The following is a 21288-nucleotide window of genomic DNA, read 5'->3' as shown; positions in this document are numbered from 1 at the left end:
GTACTAACCAGATACTAGTGAGAAAAGAGGAACCTGACCAGATGGGAGGTTCACAACGACAATAGAAACTAGCTTTTGGTAGAACAGTCACACCGGGAGAGAGAAGTGACACTTCCAGTGGTGCAGACCAGATCAGATACTATGGCAGTTGATGACTTATCACATTGCATATTTGCCCGGAAATGACGCGGTCTGCGTGTAGTCCATGTGTTGTGGTACTAAACAGTATGTGATGTGCTTCCTGGTATTCATTGTGATGCTGTGTCCCACCTGCAGGTGGTAGCTCAGTATGTGATGTGCTTCCTGGTATTCATTGTGATGTTGTCCCCCCCCTGCAGGTGGTAGCTCTGAACAAGCGCAGTAAAGAGGCCGAGACGGCGTTCCTGGGAATCTACAAGCAGCTCATCGAAGCCCCAGGTGAGACTTCCACGTCCACGCCAACAACTCAACAACAGCAGCATTACTCTCAGTAACAACACCCCGTAGGAAACAGTTCACCCGGGGTGAACTGCATAGCGATCGACCGGACCAGTGTTCAACCAAGTGCACCAAAATAACAGTTCTTGTTGTTCACGTCGACAGATACAGTAGGGGCAAAAAAAAAACACTCGAAGGCGTTCCCAGACACGATGGCACCGTTGCCTGAATAAACCGTCTTAGAAAGCTCCGGAACTCTGCGTGGGGCCTCTTCAGAGCGCGGCGCCGGTCCTTGAGGGTGGCTTCGCTGAGGAGAGCACACCCTTGTGGAGATGAGCTGTTGATTGTGGAGGGCCAATTAAAGCCCAACTGTAGCTCGTTTTAGTGTGGAGCGCAGGCCTGATGAGGCCAGCAGGGAAAGAGAGAGAGAGAAAGAGATAGAGAGAGAGAGAGAGAGAGAGAGAGAGAGAGAGAGAGAGAGAGAGAGAGAGAGAGAGAGAGAAGAAAGAGAGAGAGAGAAAGAGAGAGAGAGAAGAAAGAGAGAGAGAGAGAAAGAGAAAGAATAAAAGAGAGAGAGATACAGAGGGAGACATTGTGTTTTTCTCTGTTGTTGTTTGCTGCCAGGGCAAACATACAGTATTGCTCTTTGTTGCAGGAGACGGGAGCAAGAAGCAGCCCAATCTCCAGCTTAGATCAGAGGAACACTCGTGGCGAGAGGAGAGAATGCTGTTTACAGATTCAATGAATACAAGATAAAAGTGTGTGTCATAGACCGAGCGTGGCAGCAACTGACTTTTAAAGGTCTCCATTTTTCCTTGAAGTCTCCTTCTTGATATTGCACCACATACTTTGAATGGAGTTATTTCCTTGATAAGAAAGTCTGTCTTTGAAGATCTATTCAGTTTGATTTCCTGACCTATACCTTCCTGTAGCAAAGGCTTAATGGATGCCAGCAATGGCAATGTAGAGGTACAAAGGCGTAATATTTTAAAACACGACAGGACATTGACACTCACAGACGCAGCCCTCAGATCCCAAGTCGTATGGGGATGGGTTTAAGAAAAGAGTCGGGTCAATCCTTCTCTTTTGTAGATACAGTCTGCTTCATCCAGCTCAGGTGGCCGTTCCATTTGTCTGTTTTGAACATCAAACAGTGTTGAGAAAGACCCTGCCTATTCCGTGCCCACCTATCTTCAAGTGAGCTCTGTGGATTCCGAGTCTTGCTGTCTGTGTAAACCGCAGCGCCGACAGACAGGCCGCCGCAGGTTTCATGGGGTGACCCCGCATTAGCATACCCAGATGCTTATCTGCATGTGACCTTACCTGGAGCACCGCCAGCGCTAGCGTCAGGTTGGCAGGGTGACTCCGTGTCAGTGTGGACCCGGCTCCTGTATGAAGCAGTCAGGGGTTTGTGTGGCCTTGTCCTCCACTTCAGCTTTATTTAAGCTGAATGTTCAACTCCTGTCCAGTTCTAATGATTTTTTGCCCGATTTTACAAAGTAGCCAACTGCCAAAGTAGCCAACCGATGCCCTATATGTGGGAAGTCTCAACAATTAGGTTAGATTTTTTGTTCTTTTACCCCCCTCTCTGTTTAGGAAAAAGAGTCACAACAGCAACATGGTTTCTATATTGGCCCCCGTGCAGAATCTGCCATCTGTGAGGTGGGCTGCGCTAGACTAAGCCTGTTTATCATTGCGAATCTTGCCGGTCTTGTCCAAGGTCACCCCCCTGCCCGGAATGGATCGCTCCAGGTACACCAGAGGACAGTCATTTGGCTGTGGTCCCCTATTTCTCTCCCTCCTCCCCTCTAACACAACACTTAGCTTTCCCACCATCCCCCCCCCCCCCCAACAAACGCTTCAGCTCATGTATTTTTAATCCAGAGACAGATGCGATTATTCTTTACACGCCGTCCTCGTTAATCTTAATGCCGTTATTACTATTCATCGCGGACGATTCCACCCCCCAGCCCCCCTCCCCCCTTATTATTTCATTTGAAAAGGTCTTTCCATCCCGGTCTGTGTGGCGACACACTGAGGCTGCCCGTCCAATCAGAGCGGGCCAGCAGCCAGAGTTAATGAATGCATGAAGGGAGACGGGAAGGGGGAGGGGCCAGGGTGCCTACTCAATATGTGACCTGTTGTTGTATCCCGTTATCAGTGACGCCTGGTGTCAGATGTCAGTTATCCACAATGAGCCTATTGAAGGAAAAGATGATGCATCTGTTGCATCATGGGTCGTTCAAACTCAATGCTGTGCCACTGTTGTCATTTACATATGGACATGCAGTCCACTGATGAGCACACAAACACACTGTACAGGACGATCCAGTACATCGCTCTTCTTCTTTTGGCCGGTAACATTATGGCTGCATCCGGGTTGGATGTTACGTCTTTTTAATGTTAAGTCAGCAAGTGGATCCTACTGTAATAAACACAACATTGCAGTCTTGGATGTTTCTGGACACAGCTTAGGGTGGTGCACTTTGTTTTGACAAAGAAACTAATGGAGCGTGACAGAATGGCCATAACCAGTTTAGCTATCCTGAGCTGTTGTGCAGGGCAAGGTTTGCGTTGCCAAGAAGCGGAATACATTTTCTTGAACCTGTTTGAACCTGAATTGAATCTTTCTTCCAGTCACAGAGCTCACCATACACCATGGAAAGCAATTACTTTGACCTGTTCTCTCAATCTGGCTGATTGATTGAGGGTTCTCTAAGCCTTATAGTGTACATATCCCCTTGTACCACCATATTCACCCAATTCTGGGATAGAATAGTGATTGTATGTCAAAATCCGTCCTCTATAGTTTTGTGATTAGTGTACATCCAAGCTTTCTTAGTTCTTAGTATTGGAAGGGAGAAGGAGGCCCATTCCTTGTTTTCAGTGGTTTCACAGAGCTGTGCAGCTCTCCCCCCCCCCCCCGTCTCCCGTCTCCCTCCTCTTCCTGTCTCTCTCACGTCTCTCCGCCTCACCTCTCGCTTTCTCTCTCTCTCTCTCTCTCCCCCCCCCACTACGTCCCCTCTTCACGGCGACAGAGAGCGCGGCGTTTTGAAGGTTGCCGTTTGTTGCCGCCTCTGTGGGCCCCTGTCGCCAGGGGCGTAGCCCCGAGACTGGCGCTCAAGGTGTTTGCTCTGCCTCCTCTCCGCTCCGCACACACACTCCTCCCCCAGGATCACCTCTCCGTTCCCCCCCCCCCCCTCTCTCTCTCTCTCTCTCTCTCCCCGGCTCTCCCTCTCTCCTCCCTCTCTCTCCTGAAGAACATAGCAGCTTTCATCTGAGCGGGGAGCTCACTTACCCTGTGTGAAGACACCAATCTGAATACACTCCTCAGAGTGTGTGTGTTTGTGTGTGTGTCAGGCCGTCTGCAGGACTGAGGTGTGGAGCGGGGTAATCAGTAAGGGCAACAGTGCTTGCTAGTGGTGACCGCTGGTACTACCAGAGGGTACAAGTCAGTGCACAAAACCATGCATCTTGAACCGTCACATCACGTCTCTGTCGAATTTGAACTTTTACAAATCCTCCACGTCACACTGACCTCTCTTAATTACACCGCGGCTTTGATGTAATGAGGAGGTCGGAACAGAGCCTAATGACCTTTGCCGGTTGACCTGTTCCAATCTACGTGAGACTTCAGTTGACCCCGAACGGCCGGCAATTCACGATGGCACACAGTTAAGAGAGAGGCTTAGCACACAAGGCATAACGGGCGGGGTTTCATTATAACGGTGCAGCTGAGTGGCCTACCTTCAGCCAGAAGATGGGGGGAAACTCAAGAGAGCCGAGTGCATGTGCGTGCGTCACGGTGGTATCTGAAACGAGAGCGTGTAAGAGCTGATGGAAAGCTCTCTGGGCGGGACGAGATTATGCACGAGTGATTAATAAGAGCAGTAATAAACAAAGGCCCAGGAGATGTTTGAGGTGCTTAATAATGCATTATGTTCATAAAAGAGCCGAGCCTCGCCAATAGATCCCTGTGGAGACGGAGACCCCAGAGGGAGCCAGAGTGTGCGTGTGTGTGTGAAAGAGAGAGAGAGAGAGAGAGAGAGAGAGAGAGAGAGAGAGAGAGAGAGAGAGAGAGAGAGAGAGAGAGAGAGGGTGAGGCTTAATGATGAGACTGAGACTCAAATATGCACTAGGGTCCATTTTTACCCATCTTTTTCCAAGTTTGGTGATTTAACACAGTTTTCGGTACGAGAGTCACATGATCTACTGTGATAGGTCAAATAGAATTGGTCGTCAATGCTGTTCAGGCTGTGGCCAACTTGTCTTTTTAGAATTAAAAGAGGAAACTTGTCTGCTGTGCGAGTTTTGCTGCATGTTTGCAATGGAGCAACTTTGCTATTGAAAAGATAGTTATTGACGTTATCCTTTTTATGTCCTTCAATCTGTCTGGCGGCGGTTTGTTAGGAAAACACACAAAAGAGAAGGTTAAGGAGTTTACCTTTCAGCTTGGCCTTCAACATCCTGTACTAGAACTTGTGCTGTCAATCTTTTTTGTCTCTCAGTATCACACTCCCTCCTTCTCTCTCACGTCTTTCTCCCTTTCTCCTGCACATCAAGGTAAAGAGGCAGACTTCATTTTGCTCTTTGAATATCAAGTGTTTACTGGTCATGGAGTGGCAAAGTGTTCATCAAGTGGCACAGGGAACTATTTTATACTGCATCCTGTCGAAGGAGTTTTAGTTCAACGCGAATATTCCTCTTATTTTAATTACAGCAAAAACAACTGAAAGTTTTGACAGTGTGTGTCATGCCAAACATTGTTTCTTTGTTTTATTTTACCTTTGAACACTGTCTCGAAGTGAAAGTTTGTTCACGTATGAAGATAAGGATGTCCACAGTCAGTCTGCCAATTAATAACAGACAGAAAACACGGCCAACCAACTGTTCAGTCACGTTCACGGAAAAAGTCTTACAACATGATTACTGTTTGTTGCAACAGTATTGTCAACGTTTTTTTGGACCTTGAAGACCACTACAAGAACAAAAAGAAAAAATGTGTTTTGAATGAAAAGAAAAAACCTTGAAGCACAGCCTTGTAAATTAATTTGTTCGTGTTGTATGATGGGAACACAGCTGGCCTCATTAACATGCGCACAACAAATAATTATAGCGTTTTTTCCTTCTCTCCAGCCAGCCAGTGCTTGGCTAATGGGCTTGCTGGGTTAATTATGTCAGAGCGTAATTACACAGGGCCCTGGGAGACGTAATGGTGCACCCTGCTGAGCCCACACCGGCTAATGATGGTGTATCGCTGACAGGGCCAAGACGGACCGCCCCGACACACCTGCTTGTCTTGGCTCACTCTGCCCTCATTCACCCGCATGTACCCCCCCAACCCCACCCAACCACCACTCACCCACTGGGACACCCACCCAACCAGCCACCCACTTGGACACCCAGGATCAACCCATCTTCCACCCATCTTCCAGCTCGTCCATCCGTCCGTTCTCCCTCTCCTCTGCTTGGCCTTGCTGTCGGAGCAGCGGTGGCCCTCTCCTCCACCAGGCTGGGAGGGTCCTGTACGTCCACAAAGCTGCACCCAGCTGTGAGATGAGCAAGAACAGAGAAACGGCACGGTAGCAGCCGCTCGGAGCCAGTCATGGGAACCTCATTAAGTTATCTGTAAGACTGATGCAAACTCAGCTCATATCCATGTTGTTAAGGCCCCCACTGGTGCCGTCCAACCACTGGCTTACTGGCTAATGTTACTGGAAAAACAAGCAACACTTGAGAAACATATGGGCGGTTTATTCTGGATCCTGAATGACTGCGTGTGTTTGCTGTCCAGGGGAATGGACAGACGCGTGTCAACTATGACCTCACAAGCTCGTCTCCTCGTGTCTTTCGACTCATCAGCACCTTGGCCCAGCCAGTCACGGTGATTCACGTGTCGATGGATCTTTGTTTCATAGGCGACGACAATACATTAATGTGCTTTGATTTATGATACTCGGTGAGGTGCTGTCGTGCTATCAGTTATCTTGACCTCGGGGCAGACATCCGATCAGACGTAATTAAGATAAGGACTGAATTAAAAAATGTAAAATGTTTTTTATTGCGTAGAGAGTGATGAGTCTCACTGGATTGGAAAACAGAGACTTGGACAGGCCTTATGTCTTGATTGCGAGAAACCCCTTGAGCTTAGCAATATGATCTCCCCTGGTATAATTGCAGAGGATGGTGTAGATGTGTGCTTTTTTATTCTGGAGATTTGCTGTTAAAGAGTTGCCCTTAAAAGAATTTCCAACGCTGCTTATTAGCGGTGTCAATTAGCAGGACTATTCTCCACGGTCATCAACATTCTTCTCTCCCTCAACCTTAGCAATTGCCGACCGTGCACCCTCGGGAGGCATCCCTGCTGTTCTGCTCTTTGACGGGGTTAATTTAGTAAACAGACTTGAGTTTCATCCCTTCATTTTATGTCTGACGTTTACTTTTCCCCCTCTCCGCAGATTGATAATCCTTGCTTGTCTGAGTGTGAGAGATCCCTGACTGTAATCTCAGTCCTTTGATCACTAAAAGTTGAAAGCATATATGGGAAAGAGGCTGATAAAGTGATTTCTGTGACAGAGGGTCGATAGAATAGCCTTGTTTTAAGTCGTCCTGTTTGTCTTAAGAGGGCTGAGCTCTTAAATGTGATGTCCCATGTGACTGATGCAATATCTCCAGAGCTGGTGTAACAGTGAACACAGAAAGCGTTTGACTGTAAACGTTCCTGGGAAAGTAGTTCAATCAATTATGATGTCCAAATGTGTCTGACGAAAGTTCAGACGTGGCAATGGCAGCACAGTATTTCAACAAATTGCTCATTTAGAGTTTAAAGTTGAATGGCGTCTCTGAATAGCGTTTATTTTGTTTTTTTGTTTTTTTTTGCTAGTGTTGTTTTGAATATATATTTTTTGGAACTGCCTGTCTAGGTTCTTTTGTCTGTTGAAGTTTTAACATCTTTGGTTATGACTTTGTGAAAAGTCACTTCAATCAGGACTCAGGCGGAAGGATCCAGTCGAGATCCACATAGCAACCGAGACAAGTGGATGAAAGCTTCGATAGGAAAGTTTGTGCAGCAAAGCAACGATTTTCTCCTCTTTTGGAGTTTTGAAGGGTTGGTATGTGTGTGTGCGAGAGAGAGAGAGAGAGAGAGAGAGAGAGAGAGGGAGAGAGAGAGAGAGAGAGAGAGAGAGAGAGAGAGAGCAAGAGAGAGAGAATATATATGTATGTGTGTCTCTCTACATCCTCCCCCCCCCCCCCGTCAGTCGTCTCCCCTGAGTCTCCCTCTCTGTGCTTTGGCACTAGAAGTCACCTCCTTTGGTGTGCGCCAGGCAGGTACACAACAGGAGCCGCTCTCCCTCTCAGAGCTGTTGAACTTTTCGGGAGGGGAAGAAAGGGAAGGAGGAAGATTAAAAACAGCCCTGTGATGTGGAGTGCCGAGGCGCCCCCCTGAGAATTCCTGGCATAATAATTTAAATGATCAAATGATACAGAGGAGACTTGTTAGCAGAGATACAGCCTCCTAGTTGGCCTCACGGGGCTTGCGCTGCCGCGCATGCATTGCAAAACAGCTTCTCTGTTGTGCTAAAGAATCCCGCTCTTTTTTTTTTTCCTCCTCTCCTTCTTCTTCTTCTCTTCAGGAGTAGACTTTTTTCCACACTTTGTTGAATGTGCCTAGGTGGATACCTGGGACCCGCCGAATCCCAAGTAGAACACCACGCTGCAGTCTCGTGGCGTTCATTTTCATCTATCTTCTGGAGAGCGATCGGTTTCAAACGGGTCCGTGTCAGTAGATTTGAAAGGAGAGAAGCCCTCTACTCATGTCATTAGGTCTAGCTTGTGTGAGATTTTCAAAGAGGTCTCAGTGGAGAGAATGCCACAGTCACTCTTGGAACCATCTCTCAGTGCTATATTCTTTCGCTTGGTACTGTGGCACAGAAGGAGACCTTATCATAACTTTAACATGTCTTATAAGTTACTTAATGAGCACTTTCATATTCACTCAGTGTTGAAATAAAGTACAGTATGTCCCCCATAAACCAGAATCAGTATTTATTGTTTGTGTCTTTGTGTGTGTGTGTCTGTGTGTGTGTGTGTGTGTGTGTAAGGCAGAGTTTCTGGATACACGTACAGCATGTGTCTCTGTAAGGTCAAGAGGTCATACAGCGAGGCCCCCTCTGAGCAGAATATAGCATGCAGTCCAGACTGAGGGGAGACAGTGAGGAAAATCATGTACAAATAAGGCTTATGTGATTAACGACCACTTCACCTGCTGAACGTTCTAGGGTGTCAATACATTGACCACTGAAGATCCGTTAAGGAAGCAATTCTGTGTCATTCTATATATGTAATGTCCAACTCATGTATTTAAGCACAACTGAGAGACAGAGTTCTCACTCATGCCATCAGCTCGTCTTGAACTGATTGTTTGATCCGGGCTGCTCGACTAATAAACCAAAGTCAACTCCTTTCCTTTGTCGTGACTCCTTCCGGCCTGCCTTCTCCAGAATTTACATCTTATCAGTGTGTGTGTGTGTCCGCAGACCCAGCTCCCGTTCTGGAGGCCACACACACCCTGGAGGAGAGGCTACAGCAGCTGCAAGGCGAGGCCCCGGGCAACGAGGCCCTGGTCAGGGAGATCAGCGGGCACTGGAGGAGACACCTGGAGTGCCTTGACAAGCCAGGTGAGAGCCACAGAGCAGTATATTAGGGACTCACAGGTTTGGCAGACATTAAAACTGCCTCGTAAAAAACAACTCCATCACCGGAATGCCAGATCGACTCAGTGTGCCTGATATCTTTGTTATCATCTGCAGCGAGCAACCCTTTTTCACACTAAATAAGGCCTGTAAACATAAAATGGGATTGGAGTTGTCTCCTTGGCAGGGGGACAGCCGCACTGTGACTTACCTCTCCTCTCTGTTCCCAGACAACTCAGAGGCAGGGCCAGCGTCGGTGTCAGACGAGGTGTCCAGGCGGACAGGACGAGGGATGACCCCCAACAGCACCCACCCCCCCAGAGCCCCTGGCTCCCCTCAACACAACCACCAGGAGCCGGCCGACGGGTGAGACCCGAGCACCCCCCAGCCCTGACCCCCCACCACCCCCCCCCCGCGCCCCCCCACCTCCCTCACCGCTCTCCTCTGGGTGGATGTGATGATGTGCATGTACAGTCAAGCCCGCGTTGGATCAGTGTCCCTCAGGGCTGCAGTGACAGCAGGCTGTTCTTCTCTCGCAGGGACGCGGGTAGCGACGCCACTCAGGCTGACAGACTGCGTGAAGCCGAGGAGAGGATCCATGTCCTGCATTCATGTAAGGATCTTAAAAAAAAAAAAAAAGGATCTGTTTCATCTGTCGGTTTGATCTGTTTATGAAAGCGTCTGAGGCCGCTATGGGGTCAAAGGTCACGTCTAAGTCCTCCCGCTGTCCCTGTTTGCAGCCCTGACCACCGCCCAGGCAGAGCTGCTGGATCTGAGGTGCAAATACGACCAGGAGAAGGCCAACAAGTAAGAGCTTTAACCTTGAAGCTTGTTTACTGCTGGAACCTTCAAATGTCAAATGTGTCCCTGTTTAGTCCACTTCACTTCTGAATACTTCACCTTCACGCTGTACTTCTCTAACCAGTGTGATGGTGTTCTTCCAGATACCCCTGCCTTGGGTGTGCAAACACAACAATGATTGCTCCGTTACCAATCAGCTGTGCTCACTCAAGTCAGGGTCTCTTTCCTCTATTCAATATTCCTGTGTCCAACAGGACCTCAGGAATCCATTTTAAAAGCACAATGAGAGTGACTCAGCAGCTAATGCAGGACGATGAGAGAGGTCTGTGCTTTTGGCTAGGCCTTGACAGCCCTCAAGAAAAATTGCTCCATTTAAAGATTGCTTCAGAAAACACTCTACCTTGTCCCACTCTCTGAGCGCAATGTATCCAGCTCACGCCTGAAATGAAGCTGAAGTTATATGAAGGATGTCGATAGACATTCAAGGTAAACACCCTTTTGTTTGGGTTCTGCTATGGAGCACTGTGAGCTGCTAATGGATTTTCTCCCGGGCTAATCCACAGTGCCATTGAGCTAGGTTTTCCCGACCCAATGCCATCCGTTTTGTTGGATTGGTAGAATTTTTCTGTTAGACCGACCTTTCATGTTTTGAAGCACCTCTTTTGTGCGGGTGTATGTGTGTGCGCGAGTGCATGTGCGTGCGTGAGAGCCCGTGCAAGTTTGGGTGTGGCGAGGAGGCTGTCGTGTGTGAGGACGTCGGACACGACATACTAAAAACACGGATCCCTGACCCATCCCATCCCCCCTTTCCCTCCCTCCCCCCCTCCCTCCCCCCCCCTCCCCCCCCCTCCCCCCTCCCTCCCTCCCTCCCTCCCCCCCTCCCTCCCCCCCCCCTCCCCCCTCCCTCTCTCCCTCCCTCCCTCCCTCTCTCCCTCCCTCCCTCCCTCCCTCCCTCTCTCCCTCCCTCCCTCCCTCCCTCCCTCCCTCTCTCTCTCCCTCCCTCCCTCTCTCCCTCCCCCCTCCCTCTCTCCCTCTCCCCCCCCCCCTCCCCCCTCCCTCCCTCCCTCCCTCCCTCCCTCCCTCCCTCTCTCCCTCCCTCCCTCCCTCCCTCCCTCCCTCCCTCCCTCTCTCCCTCCCTCCCTCCCTCCCTCCCTCCCTCCCTCTCTCCCTCCCCCCTCCCTCTCTCCCTCCCCCCTCCCTCTCTCCCTCCCTCCCTCCCTCCCTCCCTCCCTCTCTCCCTCTCTCCCTCCCCCCTCCCTCTCTCCCTCTCCCCCCCCCCTCCCCCCTCCCTCCCTCTCTCTCTCCCTCCCTCCCTCCCTCCCTCCCTCCCTCCCTCCCTCCCTCCCTCCCTCCCTCCCTCCCTCCCCCCCCCCCTCCCTCTCTCCCTCTCCCCCCCCCTCCCCCCTCCCTCCCTCCCTCCCTCTCTCCCCCCCTCCCTCTCTCCCTCCCTCCCTCCCTCTCCCCCCCCCCCTCCCCCCTCCCTCCCTCCCTCCCTCCCTCCCTCCCTCTCTCCCTCCCTCCCTCCCTCCCTCCCTCCCTCCCTCTCTCTCTCCGCAGGCCTCAGTCTCCATTACTCTCACTGGCCGTTTCCTCAGTTCTGATAAGAAAGACAATTTGTCTGTCTCAGTCTGGGTATCTGACCAGTCAATCAATACAAAATGTTCCATACTGCACAAGTTCATTAGGTGTGGACATCATGACACCTGTTACCTTGTACTGTTCACGCGGTCCCATCCATTCCACTGTCGACCTGTCGTCTTCTCAGAGATCCCTACTCTACACAGTTTGGACATTCCATAGATGATCCATAGATGTTCCATAGATGTTCCATAGATGTTCCATAGATGTTCGATAGACGTTCCATAGACGTTCCATAGACGATCCATAGATGTTCCATAGACACTTAGATCTTATTCACTCTTAGAATGGAATATCTTTGTTTGAATTGTAAAATGTTGCTTTGTAATACTTGACTTGTTAGTAAAAAAAAGAAGGTGTTTGAGTCAGTACTTTGCTACAGTTGTCACATAATGTCAGGTGAGATGAAGGAGCAGAAAGAGAGAGAGTTTGCATATCGTTAGATGGAAACGCAAACTCAGATTTTCTCTTAGAACGAAATTAGTGAAATGGAAAGACTTTCTTTGTCCTGAGAAACGTCCTAAATCTATGTGCATATTTTAATCAATCTCCCCGTCCTCGTTAATGCATCTTTCTCCACCTTTTGAAAATCAAGTCCCAAGTGTGTAAAAGGAAACTGTTGAACTTCAAACAAACCTCATGAATAATCTCGCCGAGACTCTATTTAAATGAGACTTCTGTGATTGTTGGATGTATGGAGGTACGTCTGAGAGCAGTTTCACCAGAGAACTCTGGTGTAGGAACTCAGTCGTACTCTGTGTGTTCCTGGTCACGTGGTGCTACAGCATGTCCACGGCAATGCTTCGCCGACGCCAGAGTGGGAATTTACAATGAAGCGATGATGTGTGGACACTCTGGCGATGTGTGAAAGCAACGTGTTGGCCATGTTTCAGCACAACGCTAAAAACAGTGAAGTGAGCATATTGTCTGTACTTGACATCACACTGCCGTGTGAGATGCCCCGTCAGTAAAGGCTGCCGTGTTTTGCTGTGTCTCTTTCAGGACGGAGGAGGTCGGCGCGATCATGACAAACCTCGAGCGAGCCAACCAGGTGAGTGGGAGCTGTCTTCGGCAGCCCTTTGATTGAGATGCTCCGTCGCTAAGGTAATCACTCCTCTAATCAAGCCTCCGGCTTAATTAGACACCCCGCGTCCTGCGCCTGCCCCCCTCCCCCCCCTCAAACCCCCCCCCCGCCCCAGGCCCCAGTCCCCTCCCCCGAGCCTGTGATTAGACAGAGTAAACCCCGGCCCCCCCATCTGTGGGCATGCCGCGGCAACACGCCGGCGCTCAGCAGAGGACAGGAGACTTGCCGTGCGCCACTGCAGACGGAGCGCCGTGCGCCGGGGCTCTTAGTTACCTCACTGCCCTGATTGCTTCCTTTCCTAGTGATTTCGCTTCTGTTCTCTCTCTCTCTCCTCTCTCTCTCTCTATCTCTCTCCTGTCCTCCCTCTACTTTCTCTCTCTCTCTCTGTCGGCAACTCTTAGATAAATGTTCTCAAAATGAATCATTAATTATCATGCCGGGTGTGACAGAGCAGGTAAACAGTTTGGGAAGAAAGTGCGCTGGCTAAACAGCCCCCCTCAGCTGAATGGAGTGGTAGGTGTGCCCCGCCGCAGGGCCTGGGCGCCAGCCTCAGCCTCTCTCTGGTCGAGCGATGGGTGGGAGGAGGGGAGGGGGGGGGGGGGGGGGGGGGGGGCGGGGGTGATCGCACATTCTTTGCTTCTCCTCTCACCCTGTTCGCTCGCACATCTGCTGATTGACAGGTGTGATCTGGTCTAGTTGGTGAGAAGGTCTAATGCTGTGATGATGTAACTTCTGTCTGTAGAAAGCAGAGATGGCCCAGAGGGAGGTGGAGAGGCTGAAGGAACAGCTGGCTGGTGCCCACAGTGGCGCCACCCCCTGGAGCTGCCATCCGCCAGAGGGGGCTAGTGGGGTAAGCCTTTCTCCTCTCTTCCATCAGATGTTTGAAGCTAAACCGATAATAATATTCAGTGACCGAAAAACGGTGATATAATATTTAACCGATGTGCTAATTGGTTTTTTAAATATTTCCATATATTTCCTTTTTTTTTTACGAAGAAAATCACATCTCGGCTCGCGCAAAGTGTGATTCGTGAAGGACAACGCTCCGAGCTGTCTTTGGTGTCTCTTTAATCCCTTCGTCTCTCACCTTCTCCCCCTCTCTCGCACGCGTCCTCTCGCCCTGCCAGGAGAGGGAAGGGAAGGGAGAGGTGGAGGCCGCTCTCCTGGCCAAAGACAGAGAGACCCTCCGGCTGCTGGAGAATGTTCAGAGACTGCAGTTCACACTGCAGGAAGTCCAGGACACCTCGGCCAATCAGATCCTAGAGCTGGAACGCCAGCTGGCCTATAAGACTGAAGCTATTGAGGTGTCTGAGCTCAGTATTTCCTGATTCACGTGCATGAATAGGTTCTCAGTGCTCGGTGAGATGTTATAAATATGCTTAATCTCTTTGTCCTTTTCAGAGATTAGAGGCTAAACTGCAATCCCAGATTGACTATGAAGAGATTAAAACAGAACTCAGGTGAGGCAGACATTTTCAATCACAGAATGGAAACGAACACCACGTAACATAGATATAAACAACACAGACTCAACATACTCACCATTTTCCTTTCTAGTATCCTGAAGGTAATGAAGCTGGCATCAGCCAATGGCAGCTCGTCCCAGGTGAGATATTTGTTCTTTTCTCACTCGCCTTATTTTTCCACACTCCTTTTTTTTTATACACAGTTGTTCATTTTATTACAAAACACTTTTGTTTTCCTCCTAATGTTCCACTGCTGTCAGGGAAGAAAAAGTACACCAGCGCCATTGAATGCCTCATTGACCATCATCCATTGTAGGGATATGTACAGTCACTGTAATTGATTAATCGAAATGTTACTCCTTTATGTGTGTGTGTGTGTGTGTGTGTGTTTCCCTGTCTGGGTCTGTGTGTGACTATGTGTTCCGTCCCCATTAGGGCTCGTCCAAGGCTGCAGAAGCTCTTTTGCTGGACAAAGAGGCCTTTCTTCCATCTCACAAGTACCTTGTGGATAAGACCCACATCCTGCACAGCAACGGTACAGCAGCACACTCTATTATTCCAGTTATTGTAAAGCATCGACTCTTATTGAGGTATCAGGGTATCATGTGACATGGTCTGTCTTTGTTGTCTATGGGGATTTTATGTAGAGCCTTTTTGGAAGCGTGTAGGTCATGCAGTGGTGGAGTTAGTCCTGCCAGTCTTGAGTGTGTGGCTTGGCCCGCTGTGTGTGCAGATGAGGACCAGCCGCAAGAGTCGGCCAGGGAGGGAGCGAGGCCGTCTGGACCCCACTCCTCCTCCTCCCAGGCAGACGGCCGTGCCTCCCCCAGCCCGGGCCCCCCCACCCTGGACGGGTCGTCCTCCAGCTACGACCTCCCCCGCCCCTTCTCCGTGTCGCCCTGCTCCGGGGACAGACTCTCCGGGGACAGACTCTCCGGGGACAGACTCTCCGGGGACCACATCCTCCACAAGCAGCTGCTCTCCCCGCTCTTTAAGAAGGAGGGCAGCGGCCTCATGGCCTTCCCCACTGCCCTCTACGCAGCCAAAGCAGCCCTTATGTCGACCAATCAGGGGCCTGCCGGGGCCGGGGGCGTGGAGGCTGGCCTGCCCAGCGACCAATCAGAGAGCGGGAGCTCCACGGCGGGAGACGAGGACCAGTTGGACACGGCGGAGATCGCCTTCCAGGTCAAGGAGCAGCTGCTGAAGCACAACATTGGCCAGCGTGTGTTTGGTCACTACGTGCTGGGCCTATCACAGGGCTCCGTCAGCGAGATCCTGGCCCGGCCCAAACCCTGGAGGAAGCTGACGGTGAAAGGCAAGGAGCCTTTCATTAAGATGAAGCAATTCCTGTCCGACGAGCAGAACATCCTGGCTCTCCGGACCATCCAGGTTCGCCAGAGAGGTGAGTCGATGTAACAGATCAGGAGATCCAGCATGACTGAGGATTCAAAACAATTCCCCATGAAAAATATTAAATAAATAAATACAGATTTTAGTTTTCTCTACTGCAGTTTCTCTGTACTGCTCTATGAATCGATGAAGTGTTTTTCTTCAACTGTGGTTTTCTCAGCGAGGATTTCTTCTTCTTTGTGCTGCGTGTTGATGTGCTGAAGCTGGGTGGTTTAGCCGCTGGACCATTCTGCGTTTTAACCTTTTAATCCGCCAGGCCCACACCCTTAACTTATTCACAGCAGCTCCCTCTCCCATGTTTGTTGTGTCACTTCTCAACTTTGTTTTCTCCCTGGATCCACAGCTTTTGAAAGTTCAGCTTCCCCTCCACCGCAACCTCGCATGCCTAGATCTCAAAGGCAGCCATTGATCTAGCAGTCAAAAGCAAAGCCTTGGAACTGCTCTCTGATCAACCATCCCACTCAGCCTCTCTCTCTTTCCCTCTCTCCCCCTCTCTCTCTGTCTCACTGTTACCCTTTCTGTCATAGGGAGCATCACTCCTCGCATCCGAACTCCCGAAACTGGGTCAGACGACGCCATTAAGAATATCTTGGAGCAGGCCAAGAAGGAGATCCAGTCTCAGAGAGGAGGTGGGACAACATCGACTTACAGATCACAACACACATCATGGATAAGACACCTTAATGTTTGTCGTGAAAACGCTCATGATGCTGGATAATTGAATTCTATACCAGAATTGTTGTATGTTGTCAGGTGTGTAATGTAGTGGGTAGTCAGGGTGAATGCGCCAAGTTCTAAGAGAGTGTCCGTGCTGTTCTCTGCAGGGGATGGGAAGTCGTCTCTGGGAAGCGTGTCGGGCAGGAGCAGCAACGGAGCGGGCAGCAGCTCCGACGACACCATCAAGAACATCCTGGAGCAGGCCAGGAGGGAGATGCAGGCACAGCAGCACGCCCTGATGGAGATGGAGTCCTGCGGCCGGGCGTCCGCCTCCAGCGTCGGGGCCCAGGTGGAGCGCCTGGGGCCCCCGGAGCCCTCCAAGGGCCTGCCCTTACCCGCCTTCATCAAGCAGGAGGAGGGGAGCTCGGTGACGGTGTGCATGGCCAACCCCACCAGCGGGCCCCAGACTCCCCTGAGTGTCATCTCCCCCGCCGCCTTCGTGCAGAACATCATCCGCAAGGTCAAGTCCGAGATCGGCGAGGCCGGCACTTACTTCGACCAGCACTGGTCTGTGGAGCGGGGCCCCATAGGCGTGGTCGGGACTCTGGGCCCCAGCTCCCGGCCCTTCACCTCCGTGTCTCCCTCCCTGTCCTCCTCCTCCTCCTCGGGGCCCTCAGCCCCGCCCCGGACCTGGCCCCGTCTGGAGAACGGAGAGTGTCTGTCCAACAGCGAGGAGGCATCTGCCGCCGAGGAGGAGCCGGGGATGGGCCGGCCCGTGGAGGTGAAGGTGGAGTCGGACATGTCTGTGAGCGGGGAGTCCCCTGGTCCCGGCCGCCTGTCCTACTACCCAGCGTACATCCCCCGCACCCTGAAACCCACCGTGCCCCCCCTGACCCCGGAACAGTACGAGCTGTACATGTACCGCGAGGTGGACACCCTCGAACTGACGCGGCAGGTCAAAGAGAAGCTGGCCAAGAACGGGATCTGTCAAAGGATCTTTGGTGAAAAGGTGAGAAGTCATCTTGTAATTCTTGGGGATAACAAATAGGAATGATACAAGTATCTCTTGCTGACAGATTTTGATCGTACTATTACGATATATGAAATGATAAAAATGGTAATGTTTTTATTGAATCCTGTACACTACTGCCCTCTAGTGGTTATTCATGTGCATCACTTCTCATTGAACTGAATGGTAACCTGTGGCTTTCGTCTTGCCCAGGTGCTAGGCCTGTCTCAGGGCAGTGTCAGTGACATGCTGTCTCGGCCCAAGCCCTGGAGCAAGCTGACCCAGAAAGGCCGGGAGCCCTTCATCCGTATGCAGCTGTGGCTACTGGACCAGCTGGGCCAGGGCCTCAACCATCTCCCCAGCCACAGCCTCTCTCTAGGTAGTGTAGACACACACACAATAACATTAAAACACACACACACAAAGACTCACACACATTACACGTGGTGACATTTCCAAGTTGTATTTAACACATAGCGGTGTACACCCTAGATCTTACAGCACAGTATAGAACAGGTCCTCAGGGCACCCTGTCCTGCATGTTTTAGATGTTTCCCTGCTCCAGCACACCTGTTTCAAATGAATGGGTTGTTATCAAGTTGTGTGGAATCCGGGTAATGACCATTCATTTGAATCAGGTGTGCTGGAGCAGGGAAACATCTAAAACATGCAGGACAGGGCGCCCTGAGGACCAGGGTTGCCCACCCCTGGTATAGAACAACCTTTGGATGAAACTTTATTGACACTGCTCCCCATCGTTGATACCCAACCCCCCAGACAAAAGTCCCGTGAACACCCAGTCGTCGCCCTCCCCGCCTCCCAGCCCGGCAGAAAGCCACCCCAGCCCGCTGGTGGAGCCTGTCAGCCTGGCTCTGGAGAGCAGCAAGGAGAACCAGCAGCCTGAAGGTCTGGGCCCGGGCCTCCACCCAGAGGGAGGGAAGTCCACCCCCTGTCTGCAGTCCCTGTCCCAGCCCCACACCCCCCTGGGCATCCAGGAGCTGGTGTCCATGTCCTCTGAGCTGGACACTTATGCCATCACCAAGAAGGTCAAAGAGGTACTCACAGACAACAACCTCGGTGAGTCTCTTCTGGGGTGGATTATGACACTGCTTCTGGTTTGAAAGAAAACTAGTATCTTGCTTGTGGCGTTTGTTGTTTACACTCCTGTGTGTGCGTGTGTGTGTGTGTGAGACTTTTTAATACAGACCATTCTAGTAATATCCATAAGCACTATCTGCATGTTTATTTGAATAAAACCTCAAATGTGTTGAATGAATAAAAGGTCTTGTAATGTCATGTAACGTGTGGACGTGTGCTCCAGGCCAACGGCTGTTTGGGGAGAGCATCCTGGGTCTGACCCAGGGCTCCGTCTCAGACCTGCTCTCCAGACCCAAACCCTGGCACAAGCTCAGCCTCAAAGGGAGGGAGCCCTTCGTCCGCATGCAGCTGTGGCTCAACGACCCCCACAACGTGGACAAGCTGAGGGACATGAAGAAGATGGAGAAAAAGGGTGAGCGTCTCTTCCGACTCCGTCTGATTTGTTGTGACTTTCTTAGAAAAGCTGCTTTCTTTTTTAACGACGATCTGTCTGCTGCCTTCCCCTCAGCGTACTTAAAAAGGCGGTACGGGCTGTTAAGCACGGGCTCAGATAGCGACTCTCCCAGCGTCCACTCTGAGTGTGTGAGCCCAGCGCTGGCCTCCCTGGACCTGTGCCCCTACAGCCAGGTGAAGAAGGTCCGGGTGGTTCTCGGTGCCGAGGAAAAGGAGGCCCTGAGGAAGGCTTATCTCCTGGAGCCCTACCCCTCCCAGAACACCATCGAAATTCTGGCCGCCCGGCTCCATCTAAAAACCAACACTGTCATCAACTGGTTCCACAACTACAGGTCAGGTTACATGACTTCTAGCTGATTCTGACTTCCGGTTAACTGCTGGTAGAAGAATGTGTCTCCCAGCTGTTAGTGTGTCCTGTCCTGTCTGACTGCTGTGTGTCTTTGGCAGATCGAGGATGAGGAGGGAGGTTCTGATGGAGGGACTCCAGGACAACGACACGGACGCCGAGCCCCACAGCTACTCTCCGCTGGCCACGCGGAGCCCCCACTCCGACACCGAGGAGAAAAGGCTGCCGCCCCCTTCCGGACGCTTCTCCTACGCAAGCCGTCCCCCGGGCGCCAACACAGCACTGCCTCACGTCAAACAGGAAGCTGGTGAGCGGCTGGATGAGGGGGGCGAGGAGGACAGGGAGGGATTCCTGAGACAGTCTCGCATTCAATGTTTCTCCATGAGTGTCCAGTTCCCTCAGTTGAAAACTGAGCACGAGGACTTGCTGGGCGGCTGCCGCGACCTCCACTTGGCTCCACACTGTCAGAGCCTGAGGCAGGAGGAGGCCATGAGCAGCCAGGCCCAGGGGCTGTTCCCCGGGATGCCCTCCGCGGATGGTCCACAGAGACCCAACCAGTCCAGACACGAAGGAGACGACTCCAACAAGTCGCCCGTGGACCCCGTCAGCTTCAAAGCCTCGTCCGAGCCATGCCGTGGCAGCCTGGAGGTCTCTCTCAACTCCCCCTCGGCCGCTTCCTCGCCGGGCCTCATGATGTCGGTCTCCCCGGTCCCCTCGTCCTCTGCACCCATCTCCCCCTCCCTGCCCAACCCGCCCACCGCTGGCTCCAACCACAGCCTGGATCCCAACCCACTCCCTGCCCTACAGAGCCCCAAACTCAACAGGAGCAGTCAGAGACGCAATGAGAAAATGGCGAACCTTAATAACATCATCCACAGGCTGGAGAGAGCAGCCAATCGGGAGGAGACGCTGGAGTGGGAGTTTTAGGGCATCTTTCACCTCTGCTCTGTCCTTTTGACCCGCATGGCACATGGGAAACTCTGAAAGAGAAACCTGCTGATCACGTGGTGTGGAGCCTGGCTCCTAAAGGTCTCCCTCATCACACTGAAAACCCCCTAATAGGAAACTGGGAAACTGGGACTTTTAGTAAAGAAAAAAATATTTATAAATGTGTTTTAGGTTTTTTTGATAATGGGATACTTCTTTGAAATATATGTAACAGCACGAGCTGTTGTTTTACGTAATGGACTGATGTGAAGACTTTTGCAGCTATGGTGTCATGAAATGTGCACTGAAGTTCTGTAGATTGCCACTGGGTGAGATTAAAAAAGACCCCTGTCTTAAGCCATCAAAAGCACTATAACTATTTAAAAAGAGACATTGACCAAATTTGCTACTTTTTGAATAGCATTTTTTCAGATTTTGTCTGTAAGACAGGACAGTTTAAGTCAAGTAACATGAAATCTTACTACTGACTGAGGGATAGTCCTTCAAGACTCTAAATATTCAACATCTCGTATGTACTACTTAGTTTCTTGGTGATATGTTTTGACATACTCGTCACACTAACGTATAAAATGTGGTTGTACATGTTGTAGAGTTGTCTGCAATAGCCTTCTATGAACCAGATGTAGCATGGTACTCAGCTGACCCTGTTATCCTCTATAGTTAGTCACCTGTGATATACTTGAGCAAAAATGAGTGAAAAAAGTTGAAAAATCTGCAAAAAATAAGAAAAAAGGAAAATGTTCAATTAATGGGTAGAATACTTTAGTGTGATTCTTTTCTTTTTAATAATCCTTGAGGTTTACAGTTTAGGGCCCTTGTGCTTTTGGCAGTAAGTGAAACATTCACTACACATGAGCACAGTTTACATAATTTATTTCAGACTTACCTCTCTGACCCCTAGGGCACTGATTCTCTGACCGGGCCAAGGAACACCCGGTTACCTCAAATTATGTTGATGCGCTTCATGTATTATCATGCTGTCATTTATAGTCACACCAATCACCCTCACATTCCTTTCAATACGTGGGTGATTGTGATTAGGGGTCATGCCTCAAACTGCAAGAAGATGAATGAAGTGTATCATCCTCTATATTTCCCTATATCCATATACCTTTCAGTCTTTCAGTCAGTCATCCTTTTGTCTGTTAGTGTGCGAATGTTTCCCCAGAGTAACACCACTCATCCTACAGGACCTTTTTAATTCTTGAACGTGTTGTGTACTGTAGCTGCGACCAATGTCTGCTCTTTAATTTACAGACAGAATCTAGACT

The 21288-nt window shown here is 50.6% G+C and overlaps 1 protein-coding gene across 1 annotated transcript in view; it reads left to right on the top strand.

The window, feature by feature from the left end:
• The window catches only part of cux2b (cut-like homeobox 2b), a 67738-nt gene extending 47689 nt beyond the window's left edge, over positions 1–20049 (top strand). The window contains exons 4-22 of the mRNA XM_067231000.1: positions 339–417; positions 8955–9095; positions 9341–9476; positions 9629–9723; positions 9851–9917; positions 12552–12600; positions 13376–13483; positions 13761–13937; positions 14035–14093; positions 14191–14239; positions 14535–14634; positions 14833–15498; positions 16034–16135; positions 16331–17172; positions 17386–17551; positions 17950–18249; positions 18494–18682; positions 18779–19055; positions 19171–20049. Coding sequence (XP_067087101.1) covers positions 339–417; positions 8955–9095; positions 9341–9476; positions 9629–9723; positions 9851–9917; positions 12552–12600; positions 13376–13483; positions 13761–13937; positions 14035–14093; positions 14191–14239; positions 14535–14634; positions 14833–15498; positions 16034–16135; positions 16331–17172; positions 17386–17551; positions 17950–18249; positions 18494–18682; positions 18779–19055; positions 19171–19996 — 4428 coding nt within the window. The 3' untranslated portion in view covers positions 19997–20049. The remainder of the gene's footprint in view (positions 1–338; positions 418–8954; positions 9096–9340; positions 9477–9628; positions 9724–9850; positions 9918–12551; positions 12601–13375; positions 13484–13760; positions 13938–14034; positions 14094–14190; positions 14240–14534; positions 14635–14832; positions 15499–16033; positions 16136–16330; positions 17173–17385; positions 17552–17949; positions 18250–18493; positions 18683–18778; positions 19056–19170) is intronic.
• The last annotated feature ends 1239 nt before the right edge of the window (positions 20050–21288 follow it).

Source organism: Osmerus mordax, chromosome 28, assembly GCF_038355195.1.
Source record: "Osmerus mordax isolate fOsmMor3 chromosome 28, fOsmMor3.pri, whole genome shotgun sequence".
Classification (NCBI taxonomy): Eukaryota; Metazoa; Chordata; class Actinopteri; order Osmeriformes; family Osmeridae; genus Osmerus; species Osmerus mordax.
Note: the sequence above shows the minus strand (reverse complement) of the source record. Positions and strands in the feature narration are given on the sequence as shown.